At 39.8% G+C, this 18,258-nt stretch overlaps 1 protein-coding gene across 9 annotated transcripts in view; it reads left to right on the top strand.

Annotated features, from left to right (window-relative positions):
* LOC111867261 (cyclin-T1) overlaps nucleotides 1-16,960 on the top strand; it is a 19,570-nt gene extending 2,610 nt beyond the window's left edge. For 2 of the 9 annotated variants that reach the window (XR_004513321.1, XM_033752611.1), the window contains exons 1-5: nucleotides 10-4,102; nucleotides 5,059-5,182; nucleotides 7,463-7,545; nucleotides 8,665-8,755; nucleotides 9,186-9,596. Coding sequence is in view for 4 of the 9 variants with exons in the window: in XM_033752611.1 (XP_033608502.1) it covers nucleotides 3,860-4,102; nucleotides 5,059-5,182; nucleotides 7,463-7,545; nucleotides 8,665-8,739 (525 nt within the window). In the remaining 5 variants the exon portion in view is untranslated. Of the gene's footprint in view, nucleotides 1-9; nucleotides 4,103-5,058; nucleotides 5,183-7,462; nucleotides 7,546-7,626; nucleotides 7,670-8,664; nucleotides 8,756-9,185; nucleotides 9,597-16,727 lie in introns of those variants that run through there. The other 7 variants (XR_004513320.1, XM_023856947.2, XR_004513318.1 and 4 more) reach the window with 6 other exon arrangements.
* Nucleotides 16,961-18,258: the final 1,298 nt, after the last annotated feature.

Below are 18,258 nucleotides of genomic sequence, written 5' to 3' on the forward strand. Positions count from 1 at the left end.
AGTTATGACGGGTACAGGCTGTATTCTCACATCCGGTAATACATATATAAACTTGTAGAATAATGTGAGAACCCATCCCATTTAAGCGATGGGTCAGACGTTTACAGTAAACAATCACAGAAGTTTCTGTTGTTGATGACACGTCCCAGCCGTAAGGACACACATATTTTATTCTATTCCAACCAATGGGAATTTAGCCATAAATTTTAGTGGGGGGCGTCCTTGGGTTGATCCTTGCTTCAATGACAGAAACTGTACGAAATGTTATTTTAGTTCAGCATCAGTTTTCATTTATCGGTGAAAATGGAGAAATGGATAATTCGCAGTAAGAAACCCAAGTTAAGTGAAAGTGGCAGTAATGAACCGTGTGCAACTGTAAGTAAAAGTGAAACAATTGTAAGTTCCATCCACTGCAACGAAGACGAAACCACCGTATGTGTGAATACAGCTGCAATAGATAACAGCGTGACTCAAAATCAGGTGCATGAAAATGACGTTAATTATTTCCCTAATTACTGGACACAAGATCAATGGCTAAAAAAATTGAAAATATACGAGTGGTTGACAATTAGTAAACAAGGGCTAGGCTGTACAACATGTAAATCAGTGGGAACTCTAGGGCCTGCAAAAACACAAGGTTTGAAATTATCTAGTGAGTGGTGTGAAGGTAGGGTCAAGGAATATGGTGAAACAAAAGAGAAGAAACAACAGTCGATTAGGAAGAAACTGTCTTGTCATAAACTATCGGCAGCTCATGTTAAAGCTAGTGACATTTTATGCCTTGCTAAAAAAGAAACAATTGAATGTCTGAATGTTAAAACACAAGAAAAACAATACGTTACAACTTGTCGCATATTTAGGACAGCTTATCAAATAGCGAAAGTGAACCGTCCCATGACAGATTTAGCAGCTTTGATTGATTTACAAGAACTAAATGGTTTAGCTATGGGGCGTATCTTGCAGTCTAATCATGCGTGCACTGATATTTGTGATCATATAGCAGATGAAATGAGAAAGAAACTTGTTAAATATATTATTGATAATGATCTTAAGATAGGTTTCATGATCGATGAGACTTCTACTCGAAGTAAAAAAGAAGCTCTTGTAATCTGTTTACGTTGCAAACTGCCTGATTCCATGGATGCGAGTAGTTATTTTTTTGATATAGTGGAATTAGAAAATACTACAGCTGCAACGATCAGGGACGCCTTTCTCAACAATATTAAGAGTAATGGATTTCACAGTGACTTTCTATCATGAAATTGGATTTCATTTGCTTGTGGTGGGGCCTCTAATTTACTTGGAAGGCATGCAGGTGTTGCACAACTTTTGCTCCAAATGTATCCTCAATTGATTGTTTGGCATTGTAGTAATCATCGATTAGAAATAGCGGTGAATGATACAGTACAGGAAATGTCAACAGTGTGCCACATGCAATCATTTTTTGATAAACTCTATTCCGTTTACAGCGTGTCTCCAAAGAACAAATCTGAATTAGAAACTGTTGCTGCACAACTGAGTATGAGATTAAATACCATAGGACGAGTGTTAGGAACGACACGTTGGGTATTGTCTAGTGCGCGGTATGTGAGAGCCATATGGAATAATTACCCTGCTCTTTATAAGCATTTTCACAATAAGTCTGTAGACCCAAAACACACGGGAAGGGAGAGAGCTCAATATTCTGGATTGAAAAGAAAACTAAGCGACGTAAACTTTGTTCTAAATATGGGACTTCTGTTCGATGCTTTAACAGAACTTGAACACCTGTCTTTAAAATTACAAGAAAAGAAAATCACATTGCCTGAAGCACATCATTTAGTTCTTGTTAAGTATCACGTCTTTCAGTCCATGGCAAATAATCCAGGTGAATATTATTCTGAAGTTCTAACGGCTGCTGATAAATTAGAATTTAAAGGAGTTAGCTTAGAACATGGAAAAGTGCAGAAGATTAGTGAACAACAATTCTTTCAGAAATTAAGTGACAATATAAATACCCAAATGTTCACCACTAGAGCTTCACACGAATCGACTGGAAGTAGTAACACATGGTCAAATAGGGGCAAATACAGTCAGTTACTGGACAACTTGAAAATAATGGATAAGGCTAAGTGGGTAAAATGTCAAGATCCATGTTTTGCTGATAAAGAGATTAGGGAACTCGCTGAGTCATTTATGGTGTGTAAGAAAACTTCAGTTCATGGATTCCATGAATATTACATGAATATAATGAATGGTGACGACATGTATCCTGATGAACTAAAGCCGTTGATTGCAGCTGCAAATACTATTATTATTTCAACTGCAGAGTGTGAGCGTGCATTCAGCAACATGAACAACATTATTTCAACCATCCGAAGCGCGATGCTTTTAAAAACAGCATCTAGTTTAATGTTTATTTCATCAGTGGGACCCCCTCTTAGTGCTTTCAATGCAGAATATTATGTAAAACAATGGCTAAAGAAAGGATGTCGACATGCAGATTACCAGTCTTATGCAGCCCCCGCAGATAGAAGATCAGTGACTTCAGAAAGCAATGAAAACATCTGGAAATTATTCTAAAGATAAGCAGATAAGCACTCGTAATGCATGTGTGACTTTTATTTTAACCCATGCCATTTAAACTACTGTAATATGTTCGTAGGTCTTAGATGGAACACAGACTATATACATCACTCGGTATAATTTCATAATTTATGTCTATGAATTAAAAGGGGAAAACCATCCCGGTTCTATTTTCATTCCACCTTAAGCACTGTGTAAATGTGTTATAACCTGCAACTCTCCGTGAATATATTATCACGAGTGGTATGGACTGTATTCATCTCTGAGGACAGGCACTAGTGGCAGGCTTGTGTGAAAATGGTGGGAAATTCTTGAATAGCAGAGTGATTGTTAGCTTATCCAGAAGGGCTCGTTTCTGTGGTGTTCATTAGTAATGGTATCCACATGGCTTCTTGTGGAATAACAAAGATATAAGTGAGATCCAGTTTGTGTTTCTTGGTACAAGCCCTTCTTGGAATAAGAAATGCCTGTAAATGTTTGGAAATAAAAAAGGTAGAATGTAATGGAAATTTGATTGAACATTGACAGTGACTCATGTTCATAACAATTAAACTTCTCCATCTGTTATTACTTGATGAACATCCTATGTGGGCAATCTTATAAAAGATAAGTCTTGTATGAGATCACTCAGTATGATGCTCCTAGGGACCACCATTCATTAGTTTCAGAGTTCAGTAAGAACCTTAACAAACCCATAACATGTTTATATCTAAAAAAAAAAACATATGCTGCATACAGTGAAGAAACTCCTGTGAAAGTGCAGCTATAATGATATAATATGGAAGAGAGAAGAGCATGCTCATTATGTTAGTTCATGCTTCTTAATGTAACACACTTTTTTCTCCTGTTTTGGCTGCAACATGAAATCTAATATGGAGAGTTTACTGGTTGACAGAGTATTTCTTATTAGAGATAAGAGGGAGAGATGTCAAATTTTATAACCACATTTCATTACAGATCAGTAGAGCAGAACATGTTTCCTTATATTAATATACAACGATGTGATAATGATTGTTGGGTAGAGTGTCATGAGTCAGGTTTGTATATCCCTCTGATGAGTCTACTCCGCTTAAGAGATATAAGGAATAGCACGCTGCTAAACGAGGGCATTCATTTTTTCTGTGTCTGAGAAATTTCTGCCTCTGATAAGTTCTTATGCAGTTCACTTTAGAGCGTTGTGTTATATAAAGCAACCGAATCTGCATGTGATGTCTAATATGAGATTGTAATGTTGGAGAGATGAAGTGCATGAATTTATGTTCTGTGTGTCTGTTTTTCTCATTAGTATGATAGAATGTATGAATCAGTCACTTGTTCAGTAGGATTCAGTTGTATTGTTTCTCCTTCACTTGTTGTTCAGTACAGCATTGTGTATATGCACAAATTTTACGTTCTCCACCCATTCACTGTCTTCCATCATGGTGAGCTGTTCCTGGCGTGCAAGGTGGAGAATGGACCAAGGCCGATGGAGGAGGTAGTAAAGGCACAACACAGATGCCTCAAACCAGGCCAGCTTTTGCTGGACACAGAATCAGAGGTTAGTGAATTTCAGACTATGTAGAGGCAGTTGTGGTCTAGTATGAGGTGCTGTCTCACCATCTGCCTGTATTTGAAACTGGAAGTTTTTCCATTCCTATTCATTTTCATTTGTATTTCAATGACAGTAAATCAGACTAAACTGCATCAGATGATTAGGTGGTAGTGAATAATGATTGGAACACATGTGGATGGAAGTGGTCATGGTAAATTTAAGTTACTGCCCCAACTTTTGCCTGAAGGGAGTGAGGAAAGCCACAAGAAATCCTCAGCCAGTCAGGGTAGTCAGTGCCTTGGCCAGAATTCAAACCATGGCTCTTCTGAATACAACTCAGAAGTGTTACCACTTTAGATAACACTTAACTTACTCATGTTCGTAACTGTAAAGGTGACTGCAAATTCTGAATTTAACTTTGACTTAGAAGACATGTGATTGCAGATGTTGTGACACAGCCTTATGCAGGATATCATTTCACTGACAGGAGTCCTTGACATCTTGCTCCTTCACTCAGTTCTGCTGTTCTCAGCTTCATTCTTCATGAGCTGCAAAATAAAGATGCATATCTGTACTATCCACAGATGTCCCATTTAAACCAAAACAACAGTAACAATATTTCTTGGAGTAATTCCCGGTGTTATGTAAATTGCATCCCATTAAAGCTGGTAACATTTTATATGAGACTTTTTATGAAGTTGGTGAATGAATGGCATACTGGGGGGAGGGGATATTCTTTAGGTGAACCGATATCATAGAGGTTCTGTTGTAATGTGTCCAGTGTTTCCATTATATGGCCATAGTTAAATACAGCCTGTCTGTAAAAAAGTATGAAAAGTGAAAATCTTGCCGAATCTTTCCCTTCTCTCCAGCAGAAACCCATTACATTTATTTATTTATTGCAATCTCAAAACCTATAAAATGTCTAAGAATCTTTACTGATATTGCATATTGTCTTACAGATGTACGTGGCTCAAGTGAGGAATCTGACATTGAATGAAAGCATTCTACTACAGACACTTGGTTTTGAAGTGTCTGTAGATCATCCGCACACACATGTTGTGCGCCTCTTTCATCTAGTTAGAGGTAAGTGTCTTGATGTCACTAGAGAAAGATGAGGTACATACATATGTATCTAACAAGGCTACTTGAAAAGCTGGATTATATTGTAGGTGTTGTGAACATCATCATATGGAATTAATATGCAGAATATTTTTATACCTTAATGGCATGTATAGGCACTATGTTTGGTGTAAAGAAATACAACACACTTTGAATCTTTATTTTATTGTGGCAATGAACATCAGGACAATTAAAGATAATAAATAATGGCTATTTCTTATCCTCACTTTTGCATTCATGTGGTAGTGATGTGATTATCAGCAGCATCACAATTCATGGATGTTTCTTCTTTCCTAGGTTGTTTCTGCTCTCTTGTCTTTCCATCCTCTGTGCTTATCTTCACACTCACCATTGCCTTTATTTCCCCCTGCCCCTCCTGTAATTACGCTTATTGTTTCATGACTTGTTCTTCTGTGTTATGCATATCAGGTTGACTCCAAAATTCTCATCTTTTATTAATAGATACCCGAGTTCAAATATTGAGTCTACTATGATAACTCAGTTTGTCAGGCTATTTTATTGCACTCCAGGGAAAAGTAAGCTTATATTCATGTCTTATTACCAAAGATGCCAAATATATCCTTAGAAACTGTAGCAAAATTTACTTATTCCAGGACCCAGAATTTTATAGGAAAATAAGTAGAGATCAGACTGAATTTGGAGAAGGCATGAATCTTCTGTATTCCCGTCTCTTGTCTAAAAATACATACACAACTGTAATTTTACTTGTTTTTATATAGGATTCCACCTAGGAGGAAGCCCTTAGGTTGCAAGGATCTGAGAGCAAAATGCCAAGGAGAAGTTTTTAAAGTCTGGGAGTAGTTGGTGCACACACTTAAGCTGAAATAGTTCCTTATTCCTTGCTTATAACTACACACCACATGTTTTGACAATAAACATTCATCATGAGATGTTATATACAGCACAGTTAAAACATTCTGTACCCTAAGCGGAAGTTTGTTAAAACAGAAAATAAATAAGAAAAGTTAATAGAATATAATGTTTGATCAGATTAGACTTAATTTTACATGAAAAAAATTTTTTTAGTTGAAAGTACCAGTCTTAATGCACACATTTGTTGTTATTTCTAAGTTACTAGATATTGTCATGTGTATTAGTGACTATAGATGGGGTTTGGATTGGTGAATAGATTTTTTAATGCCTTATACAGTGAGCTCATACTTAACAAGCAATATGGCACTAACACTGATTTAAATAGTCGGTATAGCGACTGGCTACGAGGTGGATGACAGAGGGATTTGAGTTCGAGTTTGGGAAGGGTCAAGAATTTTCTCTCCCCATCATCCAGACCAGCTCTGGGCCCACCTAGCCCCCTATCCAATAACTACCAGGGGATCTTTCCCCTGGGGTAAAGTGGCCGGGGCATGAAGCTGTCCTCTCACTTCCAGCTAGTGCCAAGGTCAAGAAAATATGGGTCTATACATCCATTTCCACATATGCCTTCATGGGATACTGCTTAATTAGTTAAGCACAGGGACAACTTTACAGTTGACCATTAAACATGCACTAGGATTCTAAGTCTTCAGTAGTCATATCCTGGTAATGGAATTAAAGCAGTCTCACTGTGATTAAATCACATACTAAATCTTGACATGTTTACTTCTAATTGTTCTTTAACTACTAACTTCCTGTGGCAAGTCCTACCAACAGCTGACTGAATTCTCATTCTCGTACCCTCTGTTGTAATCCGTTGTATTCCCATTCTCTTGTTTCTGACGTCCTTCAAACTGTCTTCCTTATAGATTTGCAGCACGGACCTCACAGCACTCAAAGCATGTGTCATGTCTATGCGTGTCTATTGGCCCTCTGCCTAGCACTGGGCATGGTGCGGACCACATAGAAAACACTTCTTCTGTTGTCCTTTATAACCATTTGGCATGGACCACAGCAGAAACACAACCTGCCTATTGATGTATGACGTCTTACCACTGAGTGGCCTAGCAGTGGGTCGATATGTCATAGTATTGATGTTTGTCTGGTAGTAGTAGTAATACATAAGGGATGTGCCCAACTGCTGGTCTTTGCACCGTGACCTTCAGTCTTCAATGATCTATTGTGCCTTTTATGTTACCTAGGTCAAGTCTTAGAATTCGATTTAGACACTTCAGACTCCTAGTCTATACTTTTCCATTCTCCCTCCAAAATCACAAATTTTCAGGAAGTTACACAGTAACTCACTGACCTTTCGTTACTCTATTATTCATATTCACTTGTGTTTGAAAGTCAGGGTCCTGTGGAGGCCAAGGAAGAAAAGGAGAGTCATTGTGTGTGCGGCACGCGGCACGCACACAGAAAGACTACACAGGGTAAGTACAAATAACAATATACACACATAAGAAAACACCACATACATAAGATGGTAATACAAATATATTTGTATATTACAGATAACACCTATACAGTGTGGAAACAAGAACTAGCCGCTGCAGCACTTCAAACACAGGGCAAATAACCCTAACAATTTTAAAATTTTAAAATTTGGACAAGAATTTAAAGGTTTAAAATTAGAACTAAAGATTTTATTAGGGTGCTATTACAATAAAGTCAAAATTAATGTGTGTGAAGTAATCTACGGGTGGACAGCTATCAACGAAGTAGAAGTTGATAATGACAGGGAGAGGGTTTTAGATGTTAAATTTTGAACTGGGTGCAGTGTGACAGCGATGTGAGTGTTATACACCTGATGATGGCCGTCCGAGGCCGAAACATGTAGTGTAGGGAGCAAGATCAAAGACACAGAATATATTGTTTGCACTTGAGACGGAGTTTATATTGTAACGTGTCGGCAAACCCGAGGAGTAACTTCTATGGAAACGCTACAATAGACCGTTACGGGGGAGACAACAATTGCTCCATGGTAATTCTAACAGGAGTCTCCATGGTTATAACAGAAGGTTCGTTGCCTAACAGCGGGCAAGGTTATAAATAGCCCAGCTTCAGCGAGAAACAGTCAGTCTCGGAATAGTCTTCGAAGAAGAGTATCGGAATAGTCTCCGCAGAAGAAAGCTTCGGATCGCACGTCTAAGAAGTCAGTTTGGAATATCCGTCTGGGTCCAGTATCGCCGGAATATTGTGAGCAGTGATTGTAGCACTGCAAGTGCAGATGGTTGTAAAGTGTGTAATGTGAGCGAAAGGAATAAATTCGCTATATTGAGACGACGGCGTCAACTTATTTGTAGCGTGACACACAAACACGCTACAATATCATTTATTATTTTCTTTATAATAAATATGTTGGTTTCCTGCGGTGTTCACTGCTGTATATACAGCAACAGCGTCCACCTGGAAGTTGTTCCTGCATGTTGATGTGGCTAAATTAAAGTGGGAACACCTCCCGGTGTTTGGACATCATAGTTAATAGATGACTGTGTGCATATGCACTTCATATGATTCAATGCTTTCTGTTCCCGGTGGCTACTTGCCAGGCAGTGATCGAGTGTATGTGCATAGGCCTTATGCTTCGAATTGCCAGAACAAACCCACAGCCAGCAAGGATGTAGCAAAGGTGGCGTACAGGTAAGGCACTATGTTCATGTTGCCACTTTTCAGCTTTCACTCATCCGAATCACCTAGCATGCATACCATAAGTGTTTTGGGTTGAATGGAGGCTTTTAATTGTGACAGTTACTAAGAGCTAAAATGGGCCACGCCATAGCTCAAGAGGTTAGTCGTTGGCTAAAATTGAGGGCGTATGTTCTCTGTTGTGTAACATATCATACTTTATGCTCTCTAATTCATTCCACATTTTTCAGTCATTTTGCCTCAGGAAAGTCAAACAGCATTTCACTGGTCATGTACAAATACGTTTGAGCCAGAGATACAGTGAGCACTTCTGTCATTGAATTGGTGATGGGGAATTATGCTGTATATGCAGTTTACATTGTCTGTGAGGTGTGGGTGTAATATTGTTATACTGATAGCTGTTTATTTTTTTCTTTTTTTCCAGCCCATGTCTGACCACCACGTGTCTCCAGTACAAGCCAGCAGTAGTAGCCTGTTTCTGCATGCACCTTGCATGCAAGTGGTTCAGCTGGGAGATGAGTTTGCTGCACAGCTTCAAATGACTGTGTGTAACATATTTTTCTTATGCTATAAGCGTAAATTATCCCATAACTTTGTTGACTTTGTGCAGGTTTCCATCCATGCTGCAGGTTAGTGTACTGACTCCAGTCTTGGCCTCATTGTGTGTATTGTATATATTTTATACATTTCTGAACATGGCCATTAATTTCTGTCATGTTATGGGATTACTTTAAATTATATTATGGGACCCTGTAGTTGAAATTTGAAAATCCAGAAGGTTTCTCCATCTGTAAATGAATGAAACTTGTTAAACTAATAAACGTAAATAAAATATTGAGAAACATTAGACGAATTCCTTCCTAAAGAATGGGTCTGTACTGGGCAATATTTATCTGTAAGTGCCCATGCTAACTCAATCCTAGTGGCCTCGCGGTTTATAGAATGGCTTGTCTTTGCCCTCTTGAAGACTGGGATCGTAGTTTCGAATCAATCCCACTCAAGGCATGGATGTTTGTGTACTTTTATTCTGCGTTTGTGTTGCCCTGTGCAGGTAGCGGCCTTGCGACAGGCCGATCCCCCGTCCAAGGAGTCCTACCGACTATCAACAAGATTAAGGAACTGAAATAAAACAAAGCGTTTCACGGATGCCCTGTACTCCGGAGCGAGCAACAGGAATATGACGACCCGTGTTGTGGTGAAACTGTACCTACATTCCCCCATACCTCTTGCCATAATGCTTAAATAATTAACCACAGTGATAACTTTACCTTTACTTTTAACAACCCGTGCTAAACGAAAAACTATTCAAATTCGTTTGAATTATGTTTTAAAATCAAAGTCCATTTGTTCATTCATTCATTCATTCATTCATTCATTCATTCATTCGTCAATGGCTCTACAGCCTTTTGTTGGGCCCTAGCCTCTTCTTCAGTTTCATAATATTTTCTGCACATACAGTAGAACTCCTTGGATGGAGGATCAGCCCGTCCCAAGGCCGAAACCTACACACAGGACAACACAAACACAGAATAAACACACACATCCATGCTTGGAGTGGGATTCGAACCAACGGTCCCAGCGTTCCAGCGAGCGAAGACAGTCCATGCCTTAGACCACGTGGCCACTGTGACCGGCTTAAACCGAATGAAATTCTAGGACTTTACAACCCAATGTAGAATATAGTATTTTCCCTTGATTCGTAATGAATATGAGTATGTGAAAATGAAACGAAAGTAAATTCCGAGTTCGCAAGGAAAAACTAGACCTGTTTAACCTCTTACGGTTTCTTTTCTTTCTATGTAATGGTGGGGAGTACAAAGAGCAAAGAGATACACCACGCTGAAGGTAAAGGTAAAGTTGTCCCCGTGCTTAACTAATTAAGCACTACGCCATGAAGGCGTATGTGGGAATGGATATATAGAGCCACATTTTTTTGACCTTTGCACTAGTTGGAGGCGAGTGGTCAGCTTCAAGTCCCGGCCTTTTTACCCCCGGTACAGGAGGTTGGGTGGAACCCAGAGCCGGTCTGAATGACTTGGAGAAGAGAAAATTCTTGAACCTATCAGGACTCGAACTCCGATCCCTTGGTAGTCCAGCCTATAGCCAGCCTCAATACCGACAGATACCGAGTACGCCATCCCGGCTCCCACTCCACACTGAAACCTGATTAATATACGTCACCATGTTAGGTCCGCTGACAACACCACTAATACCGCCTCAAGGATTAGCTCCTGTAACATCCCGGCCGCGTGTAAGTGGGTCAACGTGTGCTGAAACGTCATTAGGGCCTAAGTTCGGGAGTGCAAAGCATGGGCTGAAGTCCAGTAATTTTGTGACTGTCAGTTCAGGAAGAAGACACCAGCAAAACTTACTTATTTCAGACTATGACATTTAGTAACCTACGTAGAACACATCCAACATTAATGGGATCAGACTTCACTATTTCTTAGTCTGAACTAAATGAACGGCTTCACACTTCTGCTGCCTTTATCCAGTCATACGCCTATATCTCACGGGCAGTGACCTGATTATTTTCAGATGTCTCTTTATCAGCAAGCATGTATTAACACCATATTGGATTAAGAGTTTTTTAAATTCTATTTGAGTATTAGAAATTTTAATAAAGCGAAATCCAATCTCTCACAAAGGATTTTTTTTTTTTACAAATTAGTATGGCGTCTTGTATGATGTGTTAAGTAAAGTTTTCAATATAATCTATTTCGATAAATGTACAGTAAAAATAAAGCAGAGGTGAAGCTTTCCCTGTGTTTAATTAAGCACCACGCCATGAAGGCGTATGGGGAGTGGAGTTATAGCTCAACGCATTCTTGACCTCCGCACTAAATGGAGGCGAATGATCAGTAGGAACCAGATGCAAATGCATAGTTCTTTCTTGCAACCAGAAAGTATGCTCGTTTGGATACGAATTACTTAATTTCTTAAATTTTGGACATGGTTTGATGGTGCATATAAATGCATATTTTGCCTGTTTTATCAATAAGCATCATATATTCGAAGATCTCTATTTATACTGCATATTTCCTTTTTAAAATGTTTATCATATTGCCACGTGTTGGGTACGTCACGCAACAAATAACTTCACGCCGTTCTGGATACTTCACTCGCTCTTACATTTACAATCTCACAACTACTGCCATCTGCAGTATCACAATTACTTCTACTGTTTCCATTCACTCCGGCGAATGCTAGACTGCAACTGACTGGTTACTCTCTCTCACTGACGAATATTCATGTTACGTAGCTTCCGCACTGACAACACAGAAAACAGTTACGTGATAGCTTTCACTGTTGCATAAACACCATGTTTATAGGCATTGTTGGGGAACGTTGCCGAGAGTTGTTTATTGCTGCGTAATAACTGTGGTGTCCCCTGTTACGTCACCGCGGGGGAGAGGGATGGAATGTTGACTGGCCTGTTATCTTAGCAGAGGCAGTTGCTCCGATAATGTTACGTCACCGCTGTAGGGGGGGGGTGTTTACCAAGCGTTGCGCCGTCCACGTCACAATGTATATTTTTTAATTGTATGTTCAAATTTTCAATCATGGTCGTGTGTATACAATTTTTCTTTTCCGTATTAGAATATGTTGCATATTTGACTCAACATTTCGTCATGATTCATGTTTCTGATGAAATACACAGGACGGGACTTCCCCGATCCCTCTACTCGTAATTTGCCTCATCCACATACCATCAAAATGGCCGCGAAGAGATTAGTCGGAAGCGTTCACATGTAGCCACTATCAACATAATACTATTCAACCGATAAGGGACTTCACTTATTTATTTCCGAAGTCTCCACGAGGTTCATTATGCTTCTTCATTTGAAGCTGGGGGCCATTCACGTTAGTGGTGACTAGTCTGTAGTTAAGTTTGTTCAGCTTTCTATAGTCATGCCGAAAGTGAAAGTAAGTCAGAACACTAAATTACAGCTGTATCACCGGGAGTTCGAAGGAGAGATGATAAGTATGGATAACGAATTTTTTTATTGCAGAGCGTGTGAAAAAACAGTTAGTTGTGAAAAACGTTTTCAAGTGCTTCAGCATTTCAACACTAATATACACAAAGAGAATATTAAGTTACTGTTTAGTTACTGAAGACGCCATTCGGCGTGCAGCACCAATTCAAATTGCCCAAGATGTACTAAAAACGCAGAACTAGAAACGAATCTTTCCTATATATCTGCTCACTTCTCTCATCTTCCATCCGCCATTTCCTCATTGGAGGCAAGCAATAGCAATACTACTTTGTATCAGTCGTTGTGTTCAAAACCAGTGTTTCCAAATTGAATTCGGTTCCTGGAAGAGTTGGTGAACTGGTAAAGGAAAAAGTACACAGCATTCTTTAAAAAATCCAGGATATGAACAGATTTGTGAAATTGAAGAAATTTTAGCTGGTAAACGTACTAAACAGCCAAGTAAAAAAATCACTTATGAGTGGAGCAAATAGCGGCTTTTGTACATGCGCCCCTGAGTTCCTGTGAGGTGGAAAGAAGTTTTCCCACTATAAGGACATCTTACGAGTCAATAGGAGGCGACTAACTATGGAAAACCTAAAACATTTAGTAACTGTGAACTGCAACAGAAGAGAAATTGAAAGTTTGGAGAGCTAAATGTGAGTACCATTGGTTTTTTAAATTTGTAATGAAATATGTTTGCTTTGTTGCATGATTTGTATTTAAGTATAGCTTTTTATTGCAAGTGAATCATTCAGTGATTACATAAAATGAACTTAAATATTGATTTGTTGGTTGTTAAGGCGTAGTGTCGGGGGGCGTGGAGGTATCCCCACAGCTTCCACCACTGTTATGCCCTTACGTCCTTACAACAGGGGTGGATTGGTTATCTCACCGCTGTCTCCACTGTTACACCGATGACGGGGGCGTGAAGGTATCCCGCGCTGTCACCCGGTTTAGTAAGCTGCCACCATCTTGTTATGTCAAGAACTCTAATGAACTTATCAGTGCTTACGTCACTCACTGGTCTTGGCTTAACTCGCAATTCGCCGAAGCTTTGGGAAGTCCTGGAGTCGTCAGGGAAGAGGGTAACACTTAAGGAAATGCTAGGTTAAATTAAAATCACACACATTCCTATCCTATTCTATTTCCCTATATCACTATATACATACTATATACACACTTTGCTGACGTTCGTCGGTTCGTAATACATTTGATGACGACCCTGTAGCACCTCATTAGTTCTACCGCCTGGCACCCTGCTGTCGGGTATTCTGCGCCTCTGTAGCTCTTAATGAACCTAGTCCATCTAGTTAGCACTATCTTTCTCTGGGGTTTACACTTTAAAATTATCACACTTATTGTTCATGGCTATATGAAGTTGGTTTCACTTACTTGGCTGAAGAAACAGACGCTCGCCATCACCAACCAACGCCCACTCATTGCCATCGCTCTCTCGGCAATAGCCTCCGGCTGAACTCTATGGCACTTAATAATATTAAAAAGTCAAAAGTCAGAATTTTTTTTGATTGATACCTCTAGGGTTTATGTACCCTCTTTTTGCTGATTCTTTGTGTTCCGGGGTATATTGGCCCGCCCATTCTGACGTGATTTTGGGTCGGTGTGGCCCACTCATTGGCAGCCTATTGAGAAGGATTCGACTCTTTTGGGTCTACTGCCTTCTCTGACTCGGCGTTTTCCTCCTGCCACAGTGTTTATGACCTACGTCATATAGCTTCTTCCTCAATGTCAGCGTTATTACGCTGCCGTGCTAGCATTCTGATTACTAAGGTATTGCCTGTTACACCTCTTCGCAAACCCAAGCTTCCTGGTACGTTTCATCATTTATGTTTCTTAATCTTACAGTCTAAATACTATTATTCAAAATTTACCCCAGAAAACTATATCTACATGTACATGACCCTTGCGCCATTACATTGGTCTTAAAATAATGTAAAATGAATTTTAATATTTGGTATAAATTCTTATGTGCATATTTCGGAAGTTTTTCATGCATAAATGCATACATATTTAAGGGATTATTAGGGCATAAAAATCAGGTCCCTAATGATCAGTTTTGTGAAGCGGCCGCTGTAACGCCAGAGAAAGAGCCCTCGATAGGAGGCTGGGTGGGCCCCAGGGCTTGTCTGGATGCAATGCAGCAGAGAAAATCTCTTGCTCGTTTTGGGAATCGAACTCCGACTAGTAGACCGTCGCTATACTGACTGAGCTGACAAAAATATAGAATATATCGAAGAAAAAGTTTATAAAGCAGTTTGAGCCACTGAGACCGATGTCGTGCTATGCGCATTCTCTTCAAATGTGTTTGTTTTCGGGGTACTGACAAAGAGCTGAGTGCACTTCAAGAATGTATGTATACGGTACAGTACTCGTCTGAACAAGCAGATTATCTAAGGCTTGTAATATGCTTCACTTATTTTCGCGAGGTGCCTGGATCCTGTGATCCCCTCATCCTCCGCAGGCAAGCATTGGGCAGAACGCCGCTACTGTCCCTTCCTCTCAGCAAACCTTTCCATTTCCTCTGAAGTTATCTCGTCTCTTGCCCTATATGACCTTCAAATTGATGCAATTTAACCTTTACCATCTTACATACCCTTGCAAGTAGTAACCCTTGTGGTCTGGGATCATTTAGTGTCTGAGAAGATTAGGTATGGGCCCTGTCGTATGGTAAAAAGGTAAAGCCATCACTGCAACAGGCCTTGAAGACCCATAGGGTTGTGAAATGTCGATGCAGCCACATTTTCTCTAGACAGTCAGCTCACAGATGGTGGTAAGGTTGTCAGCCTTATGCGCCGGCTGCCCTTTACCCCCCAGGAAGATTCCTGGTACTCATTTCTCTTAGAGCCTGAGTTGACCCCAAGGCAGCTGGAATGATTTGGTAAATAAAAGAAAAAATCCACCTCATCAGGACTCGAACCCACGACTTTCCGACTGTACTGTGAACTGCCCTATGAATATATATATTAAATGCAGTTTTACACGTATGTCCCCCAGTCTCCTTTACTCGTAACTATTTAAGAGCTGGATTTATTATAAATTATTATTATTATTACTACTACTACTACTACTACTACTATTGTGGTTCTATAGCCCTTTGCTGGGCCTTAGCCGCTTTTCAGTTTCTAAATTTTACATACAGGCGGTCTGACTCCTTTGACGGGTATCAGCCCGTCGCAAGGCCTCTTCCTACACATTACACAAACACAGGATAAACGCGCAGCCATCCATGCCTCGCGTGGGATTCGAACCCACGCACGACCCCGGTGTTTGAGGGGTCGAAGACGGTTCATGCTTCAGAACGGTCGGCCACTGTAATCGGCGAGTTTCTTCTAAATAATACACAGAAATTTATTTTGTATCTAAAAGTAAACAAATTATGTCTGAGCTACAAAGACCAGCCAGTTAATGCTATTTAAGAGAAACGTTGTGAGAACGTCACGAAACACAGAAATACACTGTGTGGGCAGAATGTGGTTTTAGTATGTTAAAGAAGGTTGTACACATGGTACCTGCTGGGCTTCAGAAGTTTAATTCTTCTATTTATATTCAAATATATTCCTCAGCTCTTTACTTTAAAACACCTGCAATTTATGTTCCGCCCTCTGAATACAAAGTCATATCTGAATGATAAGTGAAAGTAACATAATCCTTAACGCAAATGGGATCGAACATTGCAATTCATTGGTTATTACTCCTAATATTCAAAATATTCCCATTCAATTCCTGACAAGGAGGCGAACTATCCTGAGGGTTTCAAGTTTTCTTCAGCCTCTCCAGGAAAATACTGGGACAGTACCGCATAAAATAAGCCATGCTTGTTATCTTTCAAGTTAAGGCATAATTCAAAACTACCCACTCATCGACCCTATTCAACCTATCCAGTTAAGAAATTGTTTTTGAAGAAATAAACAAGTATAATACTGGAAAGTTGCTCTCACGTAATCATATGACTGTATTCATTTCTGTTGCAGATAAATCAAAAGACGGACAGAGCAAAACAATGGTGTCACAAGTGTCGATTGCCATGTCCCCCATTGTGCTGTCACAGAAGAACGAGGAACTTCCTGAGGTGTTCGACGACAATTTATAATGAAGTGACCAACTATGTCGTTAATTAATTACGTCACAGAACAGAAGTTAAATTATATATCGGACGATTCACTTGGAGACAAAGAAACTCTATATATGAGTGAATCTTTCACTGCAACAGTATATAAGGAAGTCTTTTTAGGCGGTTAGTGTGGAGTTGATGTCTGACGTGTCAGAGACTGTCTCCATCATCAGGTATTTATGTGACGAATGCTGTGCTCGCACGCTATACAAGAGAGACAGAGGTAAGAAAGTGCAGTGTGTAAAAAGAGGAAGTCGTGGGAGAAGTGCGAGGCACTTTATTGGGGGTGAAAAAGAACATCATTTTAGTAGGTTTCCAGATTTCTGATAAAAGAGTCCCGAAGTCGATGAGCGAAGTGTGAGAGAAGGAAGTAAGTGAGGATGAATAGTGGGTAACACTACTATTTAAGGGGGGTGGGGAACCGAAATATTTTCTTGTTTTGAAAATTCCCTGGCAGTGCCCTTTGTCGTTCTCGTGAGGTACGTCTGAGAGAGTATAAAAGTTGGGAAGTGAAAAGGGTGGAGGACTAAGAAATACACTTTGTTATGGGCAGATGAAAGTAATTAAGTTGATGCTTTACGGTATATGATCGCAATTTTTACATTAACGTTGAAAGAACTATATTAAGAGTACAAATTTGATATAACACTGGGGGGTTACATTACAGCAAAATTTTCATGTTAACATTGGTCTAACGCCCAAGCGTCGATCATACAGATCGACACATATACCGTGGGTGCTTCAGCAGGAATCCGTACGAGCCTTGAAATTAACTCTATCACTTAGGAGAAAAACGGACTACGAGTACATACGTACTCGTATATTTCTCGCATCTTTCTTCCAGACACCTTAATAATCATGGCAACAAAGATTCATGTAACAATGAATTACCTTGAAATTATCTTTAAACTCAATTCGAAACTTCCGCATCAACTTTTTTTTCATGAACTGTAGCTGTTTCGTACCAGCCCTAAAATTATATTACTTTCTGCTGCTGTAATATCGCCCTCGAAGTTACTGCTAACTCAACATAGGCCAGCATTAGTATCACAGGCTTGTCACTCGAAATACACACAAGCGCTGGTCACGTAATCATATTTAATCTCTCTTCCCACACACAATACCTAAAATAATAACACATGCCTTTCCCTCGGTGTAGCCCAGTAGCTGCAGGCAGCGTGTAACGCTGACAACATCACCGCCATCTGTGAGCCGATTGTCTAGAAACATTTGGGTGCCTCGATGCCTCACAACCCTATGGGTCTCCACAGCCTGATACAGAGATAGCTTTAGCATTTTTACTCCAGTACCTGAGGTGGGATGTGGAATTATTGATGTTGAAGCAAGTGGGATTCGAATACACCCAAAATTCTACCCCACAATCTGCTTGT

Source organism: Cryptotermes secundus, unplaced genomic scaffold (genome assembly GCF_002891405.2).
Source record: "Cryptotermes secundus unplaced genomic scaffold, Csec_1.0 scaffold1355, whole genome shotgun sequence".
NCBI lineage: Eukaryota > Metazoa > Arthropoda > Insecta > Blattodea > Kalotermitidae > Cryptotermes > Cryptotermes secundus.